General features: G+C 47.6%; 1 protein-coding gene across 1 annotated transcript in view; it reads right to left on the minus strand.

Moving 5' to 3' along the window:
• LOC115530944 (glutamate receptor ionotropic, delta-1-like) overlaps positions 1–21,150 on the minus strand; it is a 614,288-nt gene extending 593,138 nt beyond the window's left edge. The window contains 2 exon segments of the mRNA XM_030339799.1: positions 141–296; positions 20,848–21,150. Of these exon segments, the coding sequence (XP_030195659.1) occupies positions 141–296; positions 20,848–20,926 (235 nt within the window). The 5' untranslated portion in view covers positions 20,927–21,150.
• Positions 21,151–23,811: the final 2,661 nt, after the last annotated feature.

The raw sequence follows: 23,811 nt of genomic DNA on the forward strand, positions 1-23,811 counted from the left end.
CACTCTCTAATGCCCATAGCAGTCAGAGCTGTTAGAAGCTGTTTAAATCCCCGGGCGGCGTCGCAACCAACCAACCATACAGTAGGACAAAAAGGCAATATTAATAATACTAATAATAATAATGAAAGGCTTTCTCTTACCTTCTTGCACAGCCTGGAAGGGGTTGTTGGGCTCGATCAGCTTGATGGAGTGGGTGATCTTCTCACTCTGCAGCACGTCATCGCTGAGGCTGAGGTCTGAGATCGCCAGCTGGAATACCTCCTCGTCCCGTAGCGCGTTCTCCTCAAAGATAGCGCCTGACGGAGAAGGACAAGGTTAACGAGGCCTGACCGCATCACCGGAATATACGTCTCAAAGCTGTTCATTGTTGACCGCTTAGTAGACACCTTCTTGACAAGCCAACCCTTGCTAAGAGAGACCTTGTGTCTCGGAGCCAAACACACACGTCGCTCCAGCGTTGAATATCCTTAAACTCCGCCCCAAAAATACCTCCTGATTCTGATCCCTTTATTCTCAGCCTCCAGATGGAAAATGAGCAAACAAGCCCTATTGTACCAATGTATTGTCAAGATTACCTCAGTCGAACCACCAACCACCCCGTGAATAGAATAATAATAATAAATGGTATTTATAACGCACTTTACATCAACTCAATTACCTCAAATTACTACAATGCACATGCAAAAGGATAAAAACTAAATAAAATACTTTAAAACTAGATTAAAAAGAAAGACAGAGAAAAAACATTTGAAATAACAGTTTAGCCAAAGGCTTTTCTAAAAAGATGAGTTTTCAGGCCTTTTTTGCAAGAATCCCCAGTGTGTGGGGGCCTTCTGCTCAGCTGAGCAGAAGGCGCGGTCACCAATAGTTCGGTGCCTTGTCTGCGGAAGCTGGAGGAGGTTGGCTTGTCCAGAGCGGAGACGGCGTGAGGAGGAATGGGGGGTGATGAGTTCTTTGAGGTATAGGGGGGCAGTGCCATGGAGGCACTGGTGGGACAGAAGGGAAACCTTGAATTCGATCCTGTACTGGACAGGAAGCCAGTGGAGGAATTTGAGGATTGGTATGATGTGGTGGTACTTCCGCACCCCCATCAGGATCCTGGCAGCACAATTCTGGATGTACTGCAGCCTGTGGATGTTCTTGCTGGTGATCCTGATGAGGAGTGCATTGCAGAAGTCGGCATCGGGGAGAGTGGGTATGGGGCGAAGTTTTGCAATGTTCTTTAGTTGGAAGGTTATGCAAAGATGTTTAATGTGGGCCTCGATGGTCAGTTGAGGGTCCATTCTGACCGAGGTTAGTGACTGAGGATGAAAGGTTGATGTCGTGGCCGGAGGAGGTGATGCTGGTGGTAATAGTGGATGACCGGGTCTGGTGTGCCAACAATAATGGCTTCCATTTTTGAGCTATTGAGTTGCAGTAAGTTAGCCGTCATGCACACCTTTATCTCCTCCAGGCAGGTTGAAAGTGTGGAGAGGGCTGCAGAGGGGGTTGGGTTTGTTTTGATGTAGAGTTGGGTGTCATCAGTGTAGCAGTGGAAAGATGCCGGCTGATGACACGACCAAGGGGGAGCATGTATAGCGTGAAGAGGGTGGGGCCAAGGACTGATCCTTGAGGGAAACCACAAGTGATAGAGTGCGTGTCCGATTTAGCACCATCCAGGGATACATACTCTGTTCTGTCCGAGATGTATGATGTGAACCATGCCAAGGTAGTGTCAGAGAGTCCTATAGGGTAGTGAAGGTGGTGTCCACGGTGTCAAATGCTGTGGTGAGGTCGAGAAGGATGATAAGTGATGGAGGGCCAGCATCAGCGGTCATCAGCAGGTCAGTGGTGACCCTGACCAGGGTAGTTTCCATACTGTGGCCCGAGCGGAAACCAGACTGGAACTCCTCATAAAGACTGTTTGTTATGAGGTGGTTGTGGAGTTGGGCAGAAACTACCTTTTCCAACACCTTTGATAGGAAAGGGAGTTTGGTGATGAGGCAGTAGTTCGCAGGTGCTTAGGGGTCAAGGCTGAGCTTTTAGAGTACTGGCTTGATGACAGCAGTTTTCAGAGACGTGGGGACATGGCCGGACGGGAGGGACTCATTGATGATTTTGTTGATCATGGGACTTATTGCAAAGGAGTGACTTTTTATCAGGGTTGAGGGAAATTGGTCCAGGTCACAGGTGGAGGACATCTTTGGGACCAAAGTTACTTCACCATTAGTTTACTATTCTTTAATCTGGCATTTAGTCAGCATGCATTGTCTATATCACTATACAGTATGCAGTGCCTATAGGCATTTTTTACAATGCCAAGCCGGTACGTTTGCGGCTTGGGATAACCTGCAAATTCACTGTCATGCCTGTGTAAAGCCTAGGGGGTATAATCCCCCTTAATCCCCCAGCCGGCTTTCTTTGTTCAATGGAGAAAGCAGGGCTACAGAAGGAGAGTAAAAATTCAAGGACAGTGTCTTCAATTTTTTATGATTCAAGACACTGTCGCTATGCAGTGTCTATATCGCGATCCAGTGTCTATATCGCTATGCAGTGTCTATATCGCTATGCAGTCTCTGTATCATTATGCACTGTTTATATCGCTAGAGTCTATATCGCTATGCAGTGTCAATAACTATGCAGTATCTATATCGCTATGCATTACCTATATCTCTATGCAGTGTCTATATCTCTATGCAGTACCTATATCACTATGCAGTGTCTATAGCTCAATGCAATGTCTATATCTCTATGCAGTATCTATATCACTATGCATTGTCCAAATCTCTATGCAGTGTCTATATATCTATGCAGTATCTATATCATTAAGCAGGTTCTATATCTCTATGCAGTGTCTATATATTGGTGTAGTGTCTATATCACTATGCAGTGTCTATATCGTGGTGTAGTGTTTATATCGCTATGCAGTGTCTATATCTTGATACAGTTAAATGAAGTATATACAAGTAAATACTCATAATATAGTTACATAATTAAGTATATAACTCTACCTCTAACTACTAACTATTTTTGCTTTCTTAGTCCACTGTATCAAAGGTATGCATTTACTTTATAAGATTCACAGGATTAATGGCCATGCTAAATTTTAATTAATGACTACATTAGAAAGTTCTCACATTTGAAAGTGCTCATGGGTAAAGAACGGTTGGATGAATTGGTAAGTTATGTTTAACATTAAAATGTGGAGGATGGACTCATAAATAAAAGTGACGGATGGGGAGATTTGGATGAATGTAGAAAATAATCACAAGTTGAAAAGTAAATGTGGAGTGCCGGCACTGCAGATACAAAGCTTTTCTTCACAAGTAAGCCTTCAATTTGTCAGACCGGTTGTGCTCATTGGACGTGAATATCTGAATACCTTCAGTTCAGAGCTGGAGTGTGCTCACAGCAGAATGGACTTCCCTCCCTCCATCCCCTTTCCAGGCATGATCAATCAATCATCAGCTTTTCTAAAGTCTGTCAAGCGTGGCTAATTAAGAATAAACCTTGTTGCTCTATGCGTACGAGCCACGACGAGAGGTTTGATGTATCAAGGTGTGATTCTTCATCTGCTGCTTTCTGAAGGAGGCAGCTTCACTTGGAAATACCTAAAGCTACTTAAGGTTTTAAAGCTTAATACCAACTCTAAATAATGACCCAATGATCTCCCCCTGCCAACATTCATTTCCTGTGGCTTTTGTTGTTTTTATGTATCTTTTAACAGCCTTCTATTTTCCTGAGAAAATGTATTCGTAAGGGAATGTTATTACCTGCCGACATGGGAAGGTATCACTACAATATATGTCCAAGTGTGAGCACATGAACATTGAGCAAAATGACCAACTGCTTAAGGAACTATGGTGGATTTTAACCGTGGATGTTACACATAATATAAGGCTGATCGCCAAAAAAACTGCAGAGACAAAAAACTAGAGTGGGGAGGAATGCATATTTAGCAGAGTTGCATCCAAACCTAAAAAAAGTCTTGTAGTTTTTGCAAATCTTGCAAAAACTACAATTCTTTTGAGGAGTAATTCCCAGGATATCTTGACCAAGCAACGGTCAGATGCAACGAGTATCGCATTTGCTGGACACAGCAGTCGATCGGCACCTGGTTCTCATTGTAGTTGAAGTGGTTCATAAAATGAATAAATCATAACCTGTGTTACTAAGGCAGCACTTCCAGGAATGACGTAACATGCAGAATGTTTACACTGGGAAAAACTGTTGAGGTCGATTGGTTATATATTGAATGTTTTTTTTATGATTGTGATTTGTATGATTGTATGTTTTGTTATCATATAATACATACAATCAAGTTGTTCCTTATACAGAGCACAATGGTTGGCATTTAAAGTTTACCAGCCGTTCTTTGCCAGTGTATAAATCTGTAGCGTCAACTAAGCGCACTGTGTTTCTGAAAAGGTTATGGAACACGCACCATTAACGATTTAGCAGGCTACTTTAATCCAAAGCACTGATGATTAATACAAATTCACGTCATTAAGGCTGCTGTAAGATTCAAGAGCTGTAAAGAGAGAGCAGAAGAGGGCAAGATTGTCAAAGCCAATGACAAAAAAAAAAAAAATCCCACTGCTCTCTCCTTCCTTACATTTCTTTTACGTTGAGAGAGAAGTGATGCATCTTCTCTCTCAACGAGGCCGGAGTGCAGCCAGCAGATATTCTCACAGCACATTTCACCCTATAACAGCTGACAGGTGACCAGGCCATTGCTACCAAACTATACTCAAATAAAATCTCCTAAATAATACCTACAACACCTTTCAGGAGCAGGTAGGTGTTAAATTGTCATTCAAAGATGCCAGCTGCTGACATTGGAAACGGCAAAGGCAGCATTTCGTCCTGGCTCAATGTGAAGCCGGGATGACGTGGTCCAAGATGGTACAGTCCAGTCACAACACGGTGAGCATGGGCCCTGAAGGCGGAAATGATACATTTTGTATATAATACATTTTGTATATAATAAATTTTGTCTTTTAAGAAGGTTGTTTCATAACTGGCTGTAGGTGAGTTTGGTAACTAAGATTCCTAGTGTTTAGGAATCGGTAGGAACAAAAGCCTTGATAGCTGGGCGGAGCCAAGTCCGCCTCAGCTCCCTTGCCCATTTAAGGGCTAGCTATTTTTAGCATCAGCTGTAGCGTCAGGACCCAGCAAACGAAGACCCGGGAAACAAAGACTAAGGGAGTCTCTCTGCGGGAGTCCCTTGAGGAAGCCCGGGGAGGCCACCTGCCCTATTGTAGCTATGTGTCGTACTTCAATCATTGTCAGGATTTCAACCCGTAGACGGCGTTGCCATGGCTCCTCTGCTCGGCGCAGTAACCCGTCTAATCTTCGCCATCCACCTACCCGTGCTTACACTGACCTTGAGGTGATGGGAGGACTCTGGAACTGCCAGTCGGCGGTCAAGAAGGCAGACTCGATTTCAGCCTACGCGTCCCTCATGACCCTTCACTTCCTGGCCCTGACGAAGACCTGGATCACTCCAGAGAACTCTGCTACTCCTGCTGCCCTCTCCACCGTCTACTCATTCTCGCACACCCCTAGACCATCCGGGCGAGGAGGGGGGACCGGACTCCTCATCTCGCCCATGTGGTCCTACCAGGTCCTTCCACTAAATGAAGTATATATAGCACCTGGCCAGATCTGCGTTTGAACTCCACGCTGTCAAGGTCACCATTCCTATCAAGCTCTCCATTGTGGTGATCTACCGTCCTCCAGGTCCCCTTCGGGACTTCTACGACGAGATGGATGCCCTCCTCAGCTGCTTTCCTGAGGATGGCACCCCACTTGTTATCCTCGGCGACTTCAACATCCTGCCAGAGAAGTTGCATTCACCTGAACTAACCAACTTTTTTGCCACCTTTGACTTAACACTAACCCCTTCTCCTCCCACACACAGGGCCGGGAACCAGCTTGACCTAATATTCACCAGGTCCTGCGGCACCTCTGCTCTCTCCGTTACCCCGCTCCCTGTGTCTGACCATCACTTTGTTGATTTTTCTCTCCCCTTGAAATCCTCTCCCTCCCTCCTCTCTAGTTCCCACATTGTCACCACTCGCCGTAACCTCAAATCCCTCTCTCCCTCTACGTTTGCCTCTACTGTTCTGTCTTCACTTCCTTCTATCGAACGATTCTCTCAACTATCTACAGATGAATCTTCAGACACTCTGCCATCCTCCCTCTCCTCCTCTTTGGATTCCCTCTGTCCCTTCCACTCCAGACCAGCGCGATCTTCACCGCCCCCGCCTTGGCTGTCCCTTCCTCTGCGGACTTGTAGAACAAAGTTGCGAGCGGCTGAAAGAAAATGGAAGAGATCAGACTGTCCTAATGATCTATCCCACTATCTTTTCCTTCTTTCAGATTTCACCTCTTGTGTGTCAACAACCAAATCTGCCTTCTACCGGAACAAAATCAACTCCTCTGCCTCAATCCCCAGGAAACTGTTTTCCCTGTTCTCGTCCCTCCTCAACCCTCCCTCACCCCCACCTCCTTCCTGCCTCACTGCTGATGACTTTGTTACCTACTTTACCCAGAAAGTGAAGGACATTAGCTCCTCTTTTATCCCTGCCTCCATCCTCCCTCCCTCCATCCCCATCTCTGTCTTTACCCAATTTAGCCCTCTCACCTCTGACGAGGTCAACAGAATAATAACATCTAACCATGCAACCACCTGCCCACTTGACGCTATCCCCTCCTTTCTCCTCCAGGATGTCTCAAGCGAGATCCTGCCATTTCTCACCTCTCTTATCAACTCCTCCCTCACTTCAGGCATTGTTCCAGCGTCTTTCAAGACAGCCAGAATAAAGCCTCTCCTCAAGAAAACAACTCTTAATACCGCCGACATCCAGAACTACAGACCGGTATCTCTTCTTTCGTTCCTGTCTAAAACACTGGAACGTGCCGTTGCTAACCAACTGTCCTCTTATCTCTCATCTAACAACCTCCTTGACCCGCACCAGTCAGGTTTCAAGAAGGCACACTCCACCGAGACGGCTCTCCTCGCGGTGACTGAGTCCCTCCGTGCTGCCAGAGCCTCGTCCCTCTCATCGGTTCTCATTCTCCTCGACCTGTCCGCAGCATTTGACACGGTGAACCACCAGATCCTTTTGCCACTCTTGCCGAACTTGGCATCGCTGAATCTGCTCTTTCCTGGTTCACATCCTACCTGACGAACCGCACCTATCAAGTGACATGGAATGGCTCCTTGTCCAAACCTTGCACACTTGAAACTGGTGTCCCTCTGGGCTCTGTATTGGGGCCTCTTCTGTTCTCCCTCTATACCAGGTCTCTGGGCTCGGTAATTGCATCACACGGCTTTTCCTATCACTGCTATGCTGACGACACTCAGCTATTTCTATCTTTCCCCTCATCTGATAAAACCCTGATGCAACACGCATATCGGAATGTCTGGCGGACGTCAGCACCTGGACAACTGCCCATCACCTGAGGCTTAACCTCAACAAAACCGAGCTCCTCCTAATCCCAGGGAAAGACTGCCCACACATGGACTTACTGGTCACCGTCGAGAACATCACTGTATCTCCCACTCCAACTGCTAGAAACCTCGGTGTGGTATTGGACAATCAGTTATCCTGTACTGCAAACATGACTGCGGTCGCCCGATCCTGCAGATTTGCACTTTACAACATCCGCAGAATCCGGCCCTTCCTCACAAGGGAAGCAGCTCAGCTTCTAGTCCAATCACTGGTCATCTCCCGCCTCGACTACTGTAACTCACTCCTGGCTTGACTTCCTGCCTCTGCGATTAAACCTTTGCAGCGCATCCAGAATGCGGCAGCGCGCCTCGTCTTCAACCTACCGAAGTTCTCCCATGTGACCCCCCTCTTCCGGGACCTCCACTGGCTCCCTGTAGTAGCTCGCATCAAATTTAAGACGATGGTACTGGCATACAAGGCAGTCGATGGAACTGCTCCTGCCTACCTCCAAGCATTGCTAAAGCCACACACCCCAGCTCGATCCCTCCGCTCAACTACCTTAGCTGGACGTCTGGAACCTCCATCGCTAAGAGCTAGCAAAGGCCGTTCAGCAAAGTCACAACTTTTCTCGGTTTTGGGACCTCAGTGGTGGAACGAGCTCCCTGCCGCTCTCAGGACCGCTGAGTCGCTCACTATCTTCCGAAAAAGACTCAAGACTCACCTGTTCAGAGTCCACCTCGACACTGCATAGCAACCCCCCCCCTTCTGGCCACCATTGTATTGTATTGTATTGCATTGTATTGTATTGCACTGTATTGTATTAGAGCACTTAACTGTGTAGCAACTGCTGCTATCATGGCTGTAACACGGGAATTGATTAGCCTAGCGATTGTGGCACTTGGTTCTATGAACATCCTTTCTGTACCGACAGCGATATATTGATGCACTTCTGATGACAAATGTACTTATTGTAAGTCGCTTTGGATAAAAGCGTCTGCTAAATGCCCTAAATGTAAATGTAAATGTAAATGAAACGGCTGCTAATCAAGAATGCTAACAGCATCCAAGTTCACTTCATGGGAACACACAGCTAACCCCAACGAAGGAAGAGTCCCTGAGCAAACACAGAATGCTTCCTTACATTCACCTGTGCTCTCTCTCTACAGGGCTGACCCGAGGCTGCCGTGTGACGCCGCAGACGCAGCCGTGTGACGCCGCAGACACAACTTCCGGGTTGCCGGCTTGGTTTGTTTGGTTTGGTTAGCAGGACGCTTAGCGTCGACCTGCTATCTCGGTTTGTATCTATTTTCGGTATTTATATCTGCGACCTGTTCTGCATACTCTGTATTGTATTCGCTGTTTCCTCGCTGGAGCTCCGTCTGCATCAAACCACGGTAAGCATGGATTCCGGTTGTTCTTGTTCTTGCTCTGACTTTCTCATGGATAAGATAGCACTGCTAGAGAGACGTACCTGTCAGTTAGAGGAGGAAAGGGTAGCGAGCATAAAGAAAACAGATACTCCAGAAAGTATAGAGAAGAGACCCGCCAGGCGGACTCGTGGAGCTAACGCTATCGTTAGCAGTGACTCCGTCAAGGCAATCCTGTCGGCAGCACCACTTGCGAGGCAGGTTGCGGTCAGTACCCTGCCTAGCAAGTCTTTTTCGGAGGTAAAAACGCTAGTCATAGGTGACTCTGTTACACGTAAAGTTAGGCTACACTCGCCAGCGAAAGTTATTTGCCTACCTGGGGCCAGGGCTCCCGACATTGAAGCTAAACTTAGGGTGCTGACATGCGGTCAGACCTCATACGGAGTTAGATTAGATGCACCAAACACCGACACTAGTTTCGAGAACATTGTAGTCCATGTCGGCACCAACGATGCTAGGACAAGACAAACTGAGGTCACAAAAAGCAACATAGCTAGGCTTTGTGAGTTCGCCAGAAAGATGTGTCGGCATCGATTAATTCTCTCTGGCCCTCTGCCCGATAAGGGTAATGATGAGCGTTATAGTAGATTATTGTCTCTAAATCGCTGGCTGGCACGATATAGTTCAGAGCAGGGCTTTGGTTTCATAGATAACTGGCCCTCCCTGTGGGGTCGCCCTGGTGTGCTCATGAGAGACGGCCTACACCCTACTGGGTTAGGCGCCTCAATTATGTCAAAAAACATAGATAGATGTCTTAGTCAGGCTGACTAATCCACTCACAGCACGCTGGGCTGCAGGAGTTTAGCAAACCTGCTAGCAACATGATAGTCTACGTTGCAGAGTCTAGAACAGAGTCTAGAACAGCAGATGGGTTAGCTGAACCAGGATCTATTGCACCAATTGTTTCAGAGCTGAGTGTTAACCGGACTCCCTCTGCAATTAACGCTGTACCTATATGTACGGTGGTGCAAAACCGCATGTCAAATCGCATGTCAAATGTATGTCAAATCGCATGGTAAATCGCATGACAGAGCTGAGTGTTAACCGCACTCCCTCTGAAATTAACGCTGTACCTAGTACAGGCGTGCAAAATCGCATGGCAAATCGCATGATAAACCGCACGTCAAATCAAATACTAACAACTAACCGGACTCCCCCTGAAATTAACACTGTACCTATATGTACGGTGGTGCGGCCTCGCACTGTCTCGAGGTGTAAAACCCGCAGGCGAGGGCCGCGACCAGTATGTCGAATTCTCGCGATCCCATTGATCGCCTCAGAGCTGAGTGTTAACCAGACTCCCTCTGAAAATAACGCTGTACCTATATGTACGGTGGTGCGGCCTCGCGCTGTCTCGAGGTGTAAAACCCGCAGGCGAGGGCCGCAATCAGTATGTCGAAACCGCGGCATTCCCTTGACCGCTTCAGAGCTGAGTGTTAACCGGACTCCCTCTGAAAATAATAAAAAGGAAGCACTCAGAATAGGGTTCATGAACATAAGGTCGCTTTCATCGAAGGCGCTCTTGGTCCATGATCTAATTATTGATAAAAAGATCGACATACTGGGGCTTTCTGAAACCTGGTTAAAACCAGATGAGTTTCTAGCCCTAAACGAAGCTACTCCACCCCATTACGTTAGCACCCAAGTATCTAGAGAAGTTAAGAAAGGTGGTGGAGTAGCCCTGATATCTAATTCTAAGCTTAATTTAAAGCCAAAGAATAGATATATTTTCAGATCCTTTGAGATGCTAGCGCTCTGCACCTCAGCTCCCCGAGAAGCGAAACGAGTTCCAGACTCTTTCGTTTTAGCTGTAGTATACCGTCCCCCAGGACCGTATTCAGTTTTTGTTGATGAGTTTTCTGACTTTGCAGCTGATCTGGCTACATACTCAGACAATATTTTGCTTATTGGGGATTTCAACATTCATGTGAATAACCCCTCTGATGCCCTCGCAAGGGCTTTTCTGTCCATTACAGATACGCTTGGCTTCAAACAGCTCGTCCAGCACCCAACCCACATCGGTGGAAACACGCTGGTTCTCGTTCTGACCCGCGGTGTAGACATTTCACAGCTAGTGGTCTCTTCCTACACCTCAGCTTTATCAGACCACTTTTTGCTCACTTTCCAGGTGGTGGTATCCTGCCCCTGTGACGATCAGCAAGCTACTTTCAGCTGTCGCCGCATCACACCTGCAACCATTACAGCTATGGCAGATAAGTTATCTGGTTCACTTGCACCTCTCTGTAACTATAGTGGTTCTGTGGAGTGCCTTACTGATGACCTCAACATTGCCTTGTCTGTTGCCATTGATTCAGTTGCTCCGAACGTAACTAAAAAACGAACATTGAAAAAACCAGCCCCTTGGTTTAATGCAGAAACGCGCATTTTGAAGCGAAATTGCAGGATCCTTGAACGCAAATGGCGCTCGACTAAACTTGAGGTCTTTCATCTTGCATGGCATAACAGTCTGCTCACCTATAAGGGTGTGCTGACTACTGCCAGGAATGCCTACTTTTCCAGTATCATCAATTTGAATAGAAACAATCCTAAGTTTATTTTTGACACGGTGAGGAGTCTCACTCAGAAACAAACTCAGACCGTAGGCTCATCGATCGTGGCAGGTGAATTCATGGATTTCTTTGAGAATAAGATTCAATCAATTAGAGAGGAAATTGATGCTTGCCGTGCGGCTAATCCTACACATCCTGTGGGGCAGGCTGGGGTCCTGCCAAGTAGGATGGTGAACTCTGACGCAACTCTCTTGGAGTTCAAGGCAATTCCTTTGGTGGAACTTGAAAGGGTGATAAAGGCATCAAAGCCAACAACTTGTATGTTGGATCCTCTCCCTTCCAGGGTTCTTAAGGAACTTTTTCCAACGGTGGGGCCTGCAATCCTCTCGCTTATTAATCTTTCATTTTCAACAGGAATTGTTCCCTCCAATTTCAAGGCTGCGGTGTTAAAACCGCTACTCAAAAAGCCTGGCTTGAATCGTACCTCACAGATAGAACCCAATTTGTGCTTCATGAGGGTGCAGAATCAAAGCACTGTAAATTACGCTTCGGCGTACCACAAGGGTCGGTTCTTGGTCCATTACTTTTTGCAATTTACATGCTTCCTCTGGGCGACGTTATCCGCAGCTTCGGAATTAGTTTCCATTGCTATGCGGATGACACCCAGCTCTACATTCCTGTAGATTCCGGGGACTCGGCCCAGATTCAAAGGGTTGAGTCCTGTCTGGCTGCTGTGAAGGGCTGGATGTCACAAAACTTCCTACAGCTTAATTCTGGGAAGACAGAGCTGATAGTTATCGGCTCGAAGCGGGACCGGGAAGAGTTTGAGGATGTCTCTCTGTGGTTGGATGGCTTCGCCATCCCACAGAGTGCGTCCGTCAGAAATCTTGGTGTCCTGTTTGACCCTCAATTATGCTTTGACCAACATATAAGAAGTATAACTAGAATTGCCTTTTTCCATCTGAGAAACATTGCAAGAATCAGACCAATGTTATCTGCAGTGGATGCAGAGACACTGATTCATGCATTTGTTTCGTCAAGACTGGACTATTGCAATGCACTGTTCTCGGGATTACCGAACTCTACCACAAAAGGTCTACAGCTGGTACACAATGCGGCAGCTAGACTACTGACCAGAACGAGAAAGTTTGATCATATTACACCTATTCTCGCCTCTTTGCACTGGTTGCCGATAGCTTTCAGATCAGACTTTAAGGTGCTATTGCTAGCCTATAAAGCCTTGCATGGATTATCTCCATCCTACCTGAAGGACCTGATTATTCCTTATAGTCCTTCTTGGTCCCTCCGGTCTTCGGGAGCGGGCCTTCTTTCATTGCCGAAGGTTAAAAAGAAATCGGCTGGACAGAGAGCGTTTGCCTATCGAGCCCCCTTCCTATGGAATAGGCTGCCATCAGTGATCAGGGAAGCTGACTCTGTGGAGCTATTCAAAGGAAAGCTCAAAACGCACCTCTATAATCTTGCATTTGGAGTGTGAAAACGACAGATGCGAAATGAAGACTACTCTGTTTGCTTGTGCTTTTCTTATTACATTATACATTCCCACTATGTACTTTTCCGTTCTAATTCACTATTCTGTCTGTTCTAGCGTGTTGCGGGTACTGGACTGGATGCCTGGACTCTCCTCATGGATAACCGGCCAGAACCCCATCACCATTTCAATATGATGTGCATGTATTTACCTGTATGTCAATTGTGGCACCCATTGCACTCCTGACCATCCCTGGAAGAAGGGCTCCCCTACACTGCGTTTCTTCTCAAGATTTCTTCCTTGCTGATTCAAGGGAGTTTTTTCTTGCCCGTGTGGGGGCATGGGTAAATGGGGGTGTCACAAATATTTGGCCTGTTAAGCCCTTTGAGACTGTAATGGTGATTAAGGACTATACAAATAAAATTGAATTGAATTGAATTGAAGAGCTACAGATCCCAGGCGCAGCTGAAGAATACAAACACACGTGTGTGTGTGTGTGTGTGTGTGTGTGCGTGCGTGCGTGCGTGCGTGCGTGCGTGCGTGCGTGCGTGCATTTCTGTATCTTTAAATGGACAGATGAAATTATTGTGTGCCTGATAAAAGCATGGCTGTCCAATCCGGCTGTCTTTTGTCCGGTGTCCGGCGTCCGGCTGTCCGGTGTCCACACGGTTTGTATTGTTGTGCAGCACCATGGACAGCAACCAAGCAGGCTGCTTCTCTGGGTATCAGCTTGTCTCCAGGAAAACAAAGACAGTGAGAAGGAGGTACAACATTATATATACTTGAGCTTTTGCGCGCGTGTCGCACGCGCTCAACTTCGAGTTGTAATTAAACTAATAGCAATAATGTGGAAACCCCAATTGATAATGTAACACATTTCTGAGTGCATAATATAATAACATTTTGCATATCATTTTGCAACGTATAACATTCATTCACCACAAATGATTCATGAAAGCAGTGCCAACATTTAAATATTTTTTAATCGTTCGGGGAACAAAAGGCAACAGGCTGATTATCATTTAGGGGGCCCCTCAATGACATGCGTCATCAACACGCCCACTGAAGTGGTGTGAGAAAGACTGACTTTCTACTCCTCATTCACAAATAAGGTAATTTACATTTCCTACAGAGAAAATACTACCTCAGGGGTAGTTTTATTCAGGTGATTTTCAGGGTACAAATGTCAGGATATGTTGTTCACACATACGGCCCATCAGGATAATATCAGGACTTACACGTGTGTCTGAAAGCAGCTAGTGTGTGAGCATTTCACCACATTATAAAGTTAGCCAATTAATGGTAACAGGGATAATTGTTCAATGGAAAGTGCAGTATACTATGCATGCAAATAAATTATTAAATGGCTTTTACTGTTATTCAGGGCTGAAAAGTGCATTGACATTTTAAAATGCAAGGCAACTACTGTTGGCTAGTGGAAAATCATAATCATCATTGAGATTAAATATCTCTTCCAGTGACCTGGCCAAGACAGGCAGCAGTAGCCTAGAGTCAAACATAGCACAAAACATAAGAAAATAAAACAACTAAAACAGTCTGCAGGGGGGAGGGGAAAGGGGGGGATATCAATATCGTAAGAGATTTGGCGGTATTAGCTCAGGAGGTAGAGCAGGTTGGCTGGTAACCTGAAGGTTGTTGGTTCGATCACTCCTCCTAGAGTGTCGAGGTGTCCTTGAGCAAGGCACCTAACCCTAACTGCTCCCGACGAGCTGGCTGTCGCCTTGCATGGTTGACTCCGCCGTCGGTGTGTGAATGTGTGCATGAATGGTGAATGTGAGGCAATATTGTAAAGCTCTTTGGGTGGCCAATGGTTAGAAAAGCGCTATATAAATGCAGTCCATTTACATTTGGTGAGGCTCAAGGAGGTGGGTAATAATAAGTTTGAGCAACAAAGTGTATAGACAGTTCGGGAGGCATTTGAGTAACAAAGTTTAGTCTTGTGGTGGACTCTAAGACATAATTCACCATACTGTGTTATTGACATCGATCATTCTGTGTTATACAGATGCTGTCTCTTCAAAATCCCGTGAATGGATTGTTATCAGTGCGATGATTGAATTTAACGGTTTTTATCTAACAAAATAAATGTAAGTATGCAATCGCGCATGCTGTGTGTGTGTGAGCTACAGGCTGCTTGGCACATGCGCACATGAGTAACTGGTGCGACAGGACTGCTATTAAAGTAGTAAGATAGGCCTATATATATACATAAATATTATACATAACATATGGCATTTGGATTTACTTCTTCCCAACGTATCTCACAAGGCATTAATTTATACCATGGGTCTCCACAGGGGGAAATCTAACCCCTAAAGCTGCTTTCGCACTGCCGCGCGGAAACTCGCCGCCTCCATTCATTTCAATGAGGGAAGGGCGGCAGAGGGGAGGCGGTTACAAAAGCGGCTGAAAACCAGGAAGCGGTTGCCGCCCAGGTCAACGCGCACTGATTTTGCCCTACCGCTTAGCTTTCCCCGTGTTGAAGCTTTCGGCGGCAGCCGCCCGGCGGCAGCAGCTGCATTAGCAGCAGCCGCTTTTGAAAACGCCTGGCCCTTCACACCGCCGCGCTGAACCCTCCGGCAGCGAGGCGGTTATAAGGGCGGTTCCCGCGTGGCAGTGTGCAAGCACCTTAACCATAACTCGTGATTGTCCGTAATTAAAGCTATCTGCCAGCACAAACTCTCTCTCTTTCCCTTAGGCGCGTTCACACCAAACGCGAACGTGCGACACGATCCCAAACAAAGTGAACGTAGAGACGAGAATCGGGCGAATTATCCGCTAGAGAAAACCGGCGACAAGTTTTGATTTGTCGCGCCACACTTTCGCCCTGCACAGGCGAGCGTGTTCACAAGGATTTGTAGCACGACAAACTCGCTTAAATTGAATATTTCAACTTTGCTGCGACGTTCACGTGCTGACAGCCAATCAACGTGGCCACTGAGTGACATGTGTAACGTAACAGCCAATCAGTGTTCACCGGGGTGAACCGCAGCAAATGCGCCTGACAAAACTTGCACAGGGACAGGTTTATGATTCGTCGCGCGACAAAACTTGGGCGACAACGCGAACGGGTGAAGAATGTTTCTTTTGGTGTGGACGCACCTTAACGGTCTCTCTTTCTCTCTCCGTCTCTCTGTCCCTCTCTCTCTCCCTCTCTCTCTCTCTCTCTCTCTCTCTCTCTCTCTCTCTCTCTCTCTCTCTCTCTCCCTCACTCTCTCTTTCTTTCTCTCTCTCTCCCCTCTAACGGTCTCTCTGTACCCCTCTCTCTCTCTCTCTCTCTCTCTCTCTCTCTCTCTCTCTCTCTCTCTCTCTCTCTCTCTCTCTCTCTCTCTCTCTCTGTCTCTCTCTCTCTCTCTCTTGCTTCCCTGACGCTAACAATAAAAACAATGACAGTACTGGTCTTACATTGATTCAATACATTTCAGTGAATTTGCGCACACATTTTTCATTAGGCAAACAATGCAGACAGAAATGCACCTCTGAGCCAATTTAGACAAGAAATAGGCAGACAAATACGCTGCAGACCACGAGCACAAAGAATGAAGCCCACATGGACACAAAATACAATGCTACATTTCCGTGCCCACAAACGTGAGCCAAAATAATATAGCCCAGCTAGGATTATATGCAGACTAGGATTAAAGTCATGTAGCGGAAGGAATGAACCATGGAACAAAGGAGGAAAAGAAACATGCACAAGTGAATCAATGTGAGAATAAGCTCCTCCTGGTTCAAACTAAGGGGACTAGTTGGACGGGCTGGACCCGGTCTACCTCCCCCCCTGATCTGGTACACATAACGATAGACCGGAGGAGGTGGTACGCCGGCTTAGTGAAGTGAGAATAATGAGAGCATGAAAGTGAAAACGTATATTTTAGAAGGAATTTTACAAACCACTATCCAAAACCTGTGCCTACAGATACCCCTCTATCAGAAGTCCCTTCTCCTCTTGCATCTCGGCACTAAACCCTTGCGTGGAATCCAAAGTTCTGCCCTCTCTCTCCACATTAAACACTTCTGAAGCAGAGGACCCTGGGTGTTCTGAAGTGAGAATGGACCGCCTGGGAACGATGTTTTGCTGCGCCTGTAGCCTTTTCGGCGCTGGTCTGTCGACTGGTATCAAGGTCAGGCCACAGAGAGGTGCTGTCAGGAAAGCACGCTTTATTTATTCATCAAACACGGTTCCAATGAAGAAAAAATGGTGAATAAACCTTGAGAGGATGGGTCACGCATGGTTCAGGCATTCTAGCCTAGTTCATCTAGTTTGTGTGTGTTTGTGTACTTGCGTGTGTGTGTGTGCGTGTCTCCGTGTGTATGCATAAATACATGGGCAGGTTTAATGGAAAGATAAAGCTTAGAGCACAGGAAGGCCCTATCTGCATTTTTGTCTTAGCAGTTACCCCTCTAATTAGGTTCCCCTCTAATTAGGTCCTTCTCCATTATGGAGGTTCTATACAGCTTCTCCACTCACCAGGTGCTAAGTGGCTTCCTCTGTAAGTACTGTGATTGGCTTCTCCTCAAAGCAGCTCTGAAAAAGGTCACTTATAATTGGCTTCTCTTTTAACCAGGTTCAAAACGGCTTCTCCTCTGGTAGGCTTTAATCTAACCAGCTTTAAGCAGGTTCTAAGCACCTTACTCTCAAATCAGGTTCTAAGCCGCTTCTACTCTAAACAGTGTTGAAAGGGACTTCTCCTGGAAGCAGGTTCTAAGCGGCTCCTTAAGGCTGGTTAGTTCTTTATTTAGCGGCGGGGACAAGAGCAAAGACCCAGCTGTGCCTTTTCCAGCTGCCAGACACGGAATATTGGATTCCCACGGTGCTTTCCAAATTTGGGAAAAAACGGATGAACAGGTCCACTCCTCCTCATTGTCCCCTTATCCCCACCCCCATCACAACATCAACCCCGAATCCCTCCCTAAATCAATTCCTATCAGTCGACCAGGGCCTCTGTCGGAGATCAAAGCAATCTCTCCTCCTCCACCTCCTCCCAAACAGCCCTGCTGCCTGTGAACTGGGGGCCGTTTAGAGTCCGAGGGGCCAGTGAGGGAGAGGCGGGCTGGGGCCAGCAGGAATTCACAGCAGCATAATGACTTTAGATACACGCTCCAGGAGTCAGGTTCCTCCTCTCTCCCGCTAAATCTCCTCTCCCCAGCGTCCAGCGGGCCGCCAGGTTTAAGTTGTTGAAGCTAGTGCGAGCAGAGACGAGGAGGCACGGAGCAGGAGGGAGAAGGAGGGAATGAACCAGGATGTCACAGAGGATGAGGTAATGGGGGAGGATGAGCGGGATTGACGGGGAGGCAGGCCCAGGGGAGGAGGGCGAGGATGACACCAGGGCCACATCAGATGCTGCCATGTCCATGTGTGCTGAGATTAGCAATGTCAAGAACATCATGATCAAGACCACCTCAGACAAGACCACCGGACTGAAGACCACCAGATTGAAGGCCATCAAAGTCAAGACCATCAGACTGAAGACCACCACAGTCAAGACCACCAGACTGAAGGCCATCACAGTCAAGACCACCAGACTGAAGGCCATCACAGTCCGGACCACCAGACTGAAGACCATCACAGTCAAGACCACCAGGGACATCAGGGTATGAAAACAGAATCTTTGGTCTTGGACTCAAACCATACTGAACAATCCACCACTGCAGGTCTATGCAGAGGCAACACATTGCAAGGACTGCAGAACGTTGATGAGAGAAATCAAAATCAATATGACGAGAGAGCCCAACTATGTCCAAACTTGCATCAATGGCCGGCTACTAAAATAACCCTAGTGAAGCTCAGAGCAGACAGACCTTTATTCAGCTGCCAACCAGTGCTGAGCTCACCGGAGCTCATTCATTATGGAGCGCTATGGCTAAGCCCAACATTCATTCAACATTCATTTTGGTAAAGTTAAGGGGCTCCATCACGCTATTGTGTGAGTGTGTGTGTGTCTGTGTGTCTGTGTCTCTGTCTGTCTGTCTGTCTGTCTGTCTGTCTGTCTGTCTGTCTGTCTGTCTGTCTGTCTGTCTGTCTGTCTGTGTGTGTGTGTGTGTGTGTGTGTGTGTGTGTGTGTGTGTGTGTGTGTGTGTGTGTGTGTGTGTGTGTGTGTATGTGTGGCTGTGTATATGTGTATATGTGTGTCTGGGTATTCTTGTTTGTGCGTGCGTGTGTTTGTATGTGATTGTGTGTGTGATCTTTTGGCCTCTTCCGAGGCAGCCTAATGCTGCCTTCGATAGTGTTGATCTGGGATTCATTTCAATTGCAATGCCCCAACAGAATTTTTGGTAATGTCAAACGAATCGATTTTTGTCAACCACCCTTCCCCCCTCCCAAAGTCGATGGCTACTCTCCAAACAGAGAAGGACGGCTGCCGCATCACATCATCTCGGGCATCGTATAAACACTTGGGCCAATCTGTGCAAAAATCGGCCAGCCGATAGGACCATTGGTGTCTTTTTAGCTATACTTCTACTGCATTACTTTATTTATTTCCGTTTGGTCTTGGCTATACAGCAAAACGGACGACACTGGAAGTAAATATAAATATTCAGCATGAAGCAACATATTTCATAACGCAACATATTTCACTTGCTCCTTTTATTTCCAATTGAGTCTTTATAGGGTCGGTTGTCAGTGTTTTTCTTAAGAACAAACACTTGGCTTTTGTCCGGTTTGTCATTTCTTACCATGGCCGAACTGATTAACATGTTGCTCACGTCCAATTCAAAGTTCAGCCTTATAGCTGAGCGAGGGAGCGAGAGAGAGAGAGAGAGAGAGAGAGAGAGAGAGAGAGAGAGAGAGAGAGAGAGAGAGAGAGAGAGAGAGAGAGAGAGAGAGAGAGAGAGAGAGAGAGAGAGAGAGAGAGAGAGAGACCGGGCGGGTGAGGGAGAGAGAGAGAGAGAGAGAGAGAGAGAGAGAGAGAGAGAGAGAGAGAGAGAGAGAGAGAGAGAGAGAGAGAGAGAGAGAGAGAGAGAGAGAGAGAGAGACCGGGCGGGTGAGGGAGTGAGAGAGAGAGAGAGAGAGAGAGAGAGAGAGAGAGAGAGAGAGAGAGAGAGAGAGAGAGAGAGAGAGAGAGAGAGAGACCGGGCGGGTGAGGGAGTGAGAGAGAGAGAGAGAGAGAGAGAGAGAGAGAGAGAGAGAGAGAGAGAGAGAGAGAGAGAGAGAGAGAGAGAGAGAGAGAGAGAGAGAGAGAGACAGAGAGAGAGAGAGAGAGAGAGAGAGAGAGGACGAGTGGAGGAGGGGGAACGGATTAGTCTCCTAACACCCACGTCGAGCTGGTTTCCCGCCTCCATTCCCGTTGTCTTGGCGTTATATCATTATACATATTATATATTATTCATATGATGTGATACTATTCTCTGGTCCGAGATGAGGGGTTACTCTGCGTTGCACTGCCGCAAGTTCATCAGCAATCCGCCTGATGTGCGTCTCCTTTTCTGAGACAGATCGGAGTTATCGTTCGTCACACACTTTGCGATGACTTTCTACGGCGCGCAGCATCGATTATTATCATTGGCTGTGTGTGTTCGTGTTTAAGTGCATGCACGCGCGCGTGCATGCGTGTGTGTATGTGTGCGCGTGTGTGTGTGCACGTGTGTGTGTGTGCACGTGTGTGTGTGTGTGTGTGTGTGTGTGTGTGTGTGTGTGTGTGTGTGTGTGTGTGTGTGTGTGTGTGTGTGTGTGTGTGTGTGTGAATATATCAACACGGTGTGTGAGCGAGGAGCCAGGATGCAACAGTCGCTCAACATTGAGCTGGCAATGATGAGGGGTTCTAACGGTGAACTACGCAGAGTGCGATTCAATGGACGTAGCGCTCCAAACTAAAGTCAACACGTCCACTAAATTCACTGATCGGGCTTTTTTTTCTCCATCTCAGGGCTGCATCGACGGAGTTGAATCTTGCTGCATCTCATTCTCCCGGAGCCCCTGCCCCTCACACGACCACCTATCTCCGAGCTCACTCCCTTACCGATGTGGATGATGGAGTCCGCATCCACCGTGTTGCTTTGCAGTATCCAAAGGGAGAGACTCAACACGAGCAGCTCCATCTCCGCTCCTCCGCGGCGCCTCGGCGTCCGGCGGTCAGATCCACAATAATCCGCGCTGCGTAAAAGGCGATAGAACCGCTTCAGGTATCCTCGAGTCCAGAGAAGACAAAGTCCGACGGGCTGGAAGGCTATGGGAAGATTTTAGAAATCCAAAACAAGTGCAGAGGGAGGCAAATACACTAGATCACAGAGCGGAGCGCTTCTCCTCCGCTGTACCAGCGATAGCGCGGAGTCTGACTGAGGAGGAGGACCGAGCAGCGTCTCTCTCTCTCTCTCTCTCTCTCTCTCTCTCTCTCTCTCTCTCTCTCTCTCCCTCTCTCTCTCCCTCTCTCTCTCTCTCTCTCTCTCTCTCTCTCTCTCTCTCTCTCTCTCTCTCTCTCTCTCGCGCGCTTCCTCAACCCACGTGACTGCAGAGCCTCTATGTTGCGCTCTGAGGTCGGACCGGAGGAGAGCCAAAGCACGGGGAGATTGAGGGACGGGACGGGGCTCACACGGCTCCTGGCGGCACCGGTCCCGGGCGGACGGTGGACGACCTCGCGGCAGTGCAGCATCGACACGCGTCGCGTGCTCATGGGGACTCCGAACCCGGGGAGTCGTTCGCGCCTTTCGAAGGGATCTCGCACCGACTCGTGACGCGCGGGATGGACTTTTTAGATTTCACCAATGTAAATGTATCAATGTGTATTAATATGTATTGTAGCCCTAGATTATTAAAAGTGTAGCCGATGCTATGTCATGGATGGATGCGTAAAACCTTCGTCGGAGGAGTTGCATGTCATGTTACCAAACTTGTCATCATCAGAATAAATGCGGTATCGTTTCGGCGTCTGGACCGAGCGGAGAGGGCGCGCCGCGAACTGCGCCCGATGGACCACGAGCATACCGTGGTTCGTTACGCGGATGGCCGTCCGCGGGGGGAAACAGCTGTTGGCCGCGGCTCTGATCCAACGACATTCCGGTGTTCAGAGAGAGATGGCAGAGAGCTGTGGGCTAATTTAAGATCATCTCCTCGACTCCTTCTCAAGAAAAGGGGGAAACTCAGCAGGTGGGTTTGGCCAGGAGATGTGACCCCAGCTCGGTCGTGTGTGTGTGTGTGTGTGTGTGTGTGTGTGTGTGTGTGTGTGTGTGTGTGTGTGTGTGTGTGTGTGTGTGTGTGTGTGTGTGTGTGTGTGTGTGTGTGTGTGTGTGTGTGTGTGTGTGTGTGTGTGTGTGTGTGTGCGTGCGTGCGAGTGTTTATATATTTTTTTTAAGGGGATTAACTGCGGTTGTAGTCGTTGGTAATTATGTGAAACAGTTGAAGTAATGGATTTTGATCTGATGATGGACGAGCTTCTCAGATGGTCCCTGGTTCGAGACCCTGTGGGCCCTCAGACAGAGGGAGCTGTCTCAAGAACCTGATCCTTCTATCTCCAGAGGACCACTCGGCGGCTTAATAGTCTTAATCTTACAATTAAAGGATATTTCTTTCGAATGAATAAGATTCAGAAATGCCTTTTAATTGTTTGGCTAAGTCTATGTATATCGCGAGAGGATTCAGCACTGGGAGGCGGAAAGCCTCCTTCAGCACCGGGCGGCCGGATAGCTCTCCCATCCCCCTTCAGCACCGGGTTGGCGTTGGACCCCCTTCAGCACCGGGTGGCGGACAGCTCCCCCCCCCCCCCCTCATTATCACAGGTTGCTGGCGGACACCGAACAACCACTTGTGTCTGACTTGTGTTTCATGATAAATGTAAATATGCTAATAAAGAAGCATCAGCTTTGAACTGACAGACATCCCTGTCAAGGAGCCGGTGTGGATTATTTCACGTGAATGAGCGACCTGGCGACCCCGGGTTCAACGGGAAGAAAGAACGGCGACTCGCTGAGAGGCGCAGTGGTGGAGACAGGGCGCCCCCATTTAGCCCTGCGGTGAGAAGTGGTACTGCAGCCTGAGAGAGAGAGAGAGAGAGAGAGAGAGAGAGAGAGAGAGAGAGAGAGAGAGAGAGAGAGAGAGAGCGACAGAGAGAGACAGAGAGAGAGAGAGAGAGACTACGGAGAAGACAATGAGGGAAAGAGGGAATAACAGAGTTGAAAGCGGCAAAACTAGACCAATCACATTAAGATTTACATATAGGTCATTTAGCAGACGCTTTTATCCAAAGCGACTTACATCAGTTAATACACACAATGACACACCGACGGCAGAGTCAACCATGCAAGGCGACAGCCAGCTCGTCAGGAGCAGTTAGGGTTAAGTGTCTTGCTCAGGGACACATGAACACTCAAGGAGGAGCTGGGGACCGAACTAGCACCCTTTAGGTTACAAGACAACTGCTCTACCTCCTGAGCTCTACCTCCACATAAAAAGGGGTAAGAACAAATTAGGGGCGAGAGAGAGAAAGAGAGAGAGAGAGAGAGGGAGTGCGGGGGGAGGAGAGAAATGGGGGGAGAGAGAGGGGCATAGGGAGAGAGAGAGTGAGAGAAGGCATTAGTGTTGGTTTTGCAGAGAAAACATAGCCAGAATCTTGAGATGTATTCCTAGAAAACCCAAAACACTCTACATATAAATAGGAGCCCATCGAGGCCCTCAGCGGGACACATTAGTTCCTTTCTATCCGCTTAAAAAACGACTGCTCGGGCCTGATCCAGTGACCAATCCTGGTGACTGTTGCCACGGCAACAGAAATGTGGTTTCACTCCAAATTAACCAAACGATCAAACTATATTGTTAAATTATTCTATTATTATATGTGAGCATGCTACCTCCTGTGAAACACACTCACACACAGACTGCTGTCTTCAGGCCTCTTCAGGTCTAGGTTACATTATTTATTCGAGGACGCTGAATGTAAACTTTTTGGCACGTTAAAGAGACCCTATTATAATACTTTTCTGGTCGATGTAGA

This window comes from Gadus morhua, chromosome 18, assembly GCF_902167405.1.
Source record: "Gadus morhua chromosome 18, gadMor3.0, whole genome shotgun sequence".
In the NCBI taxonomy this organism is placed as follows: Eukaryota; Metazoa; Chordata; class Actinopteri; order Gadiformes; family Gadidae; genus Gadus; species Gadus morhua.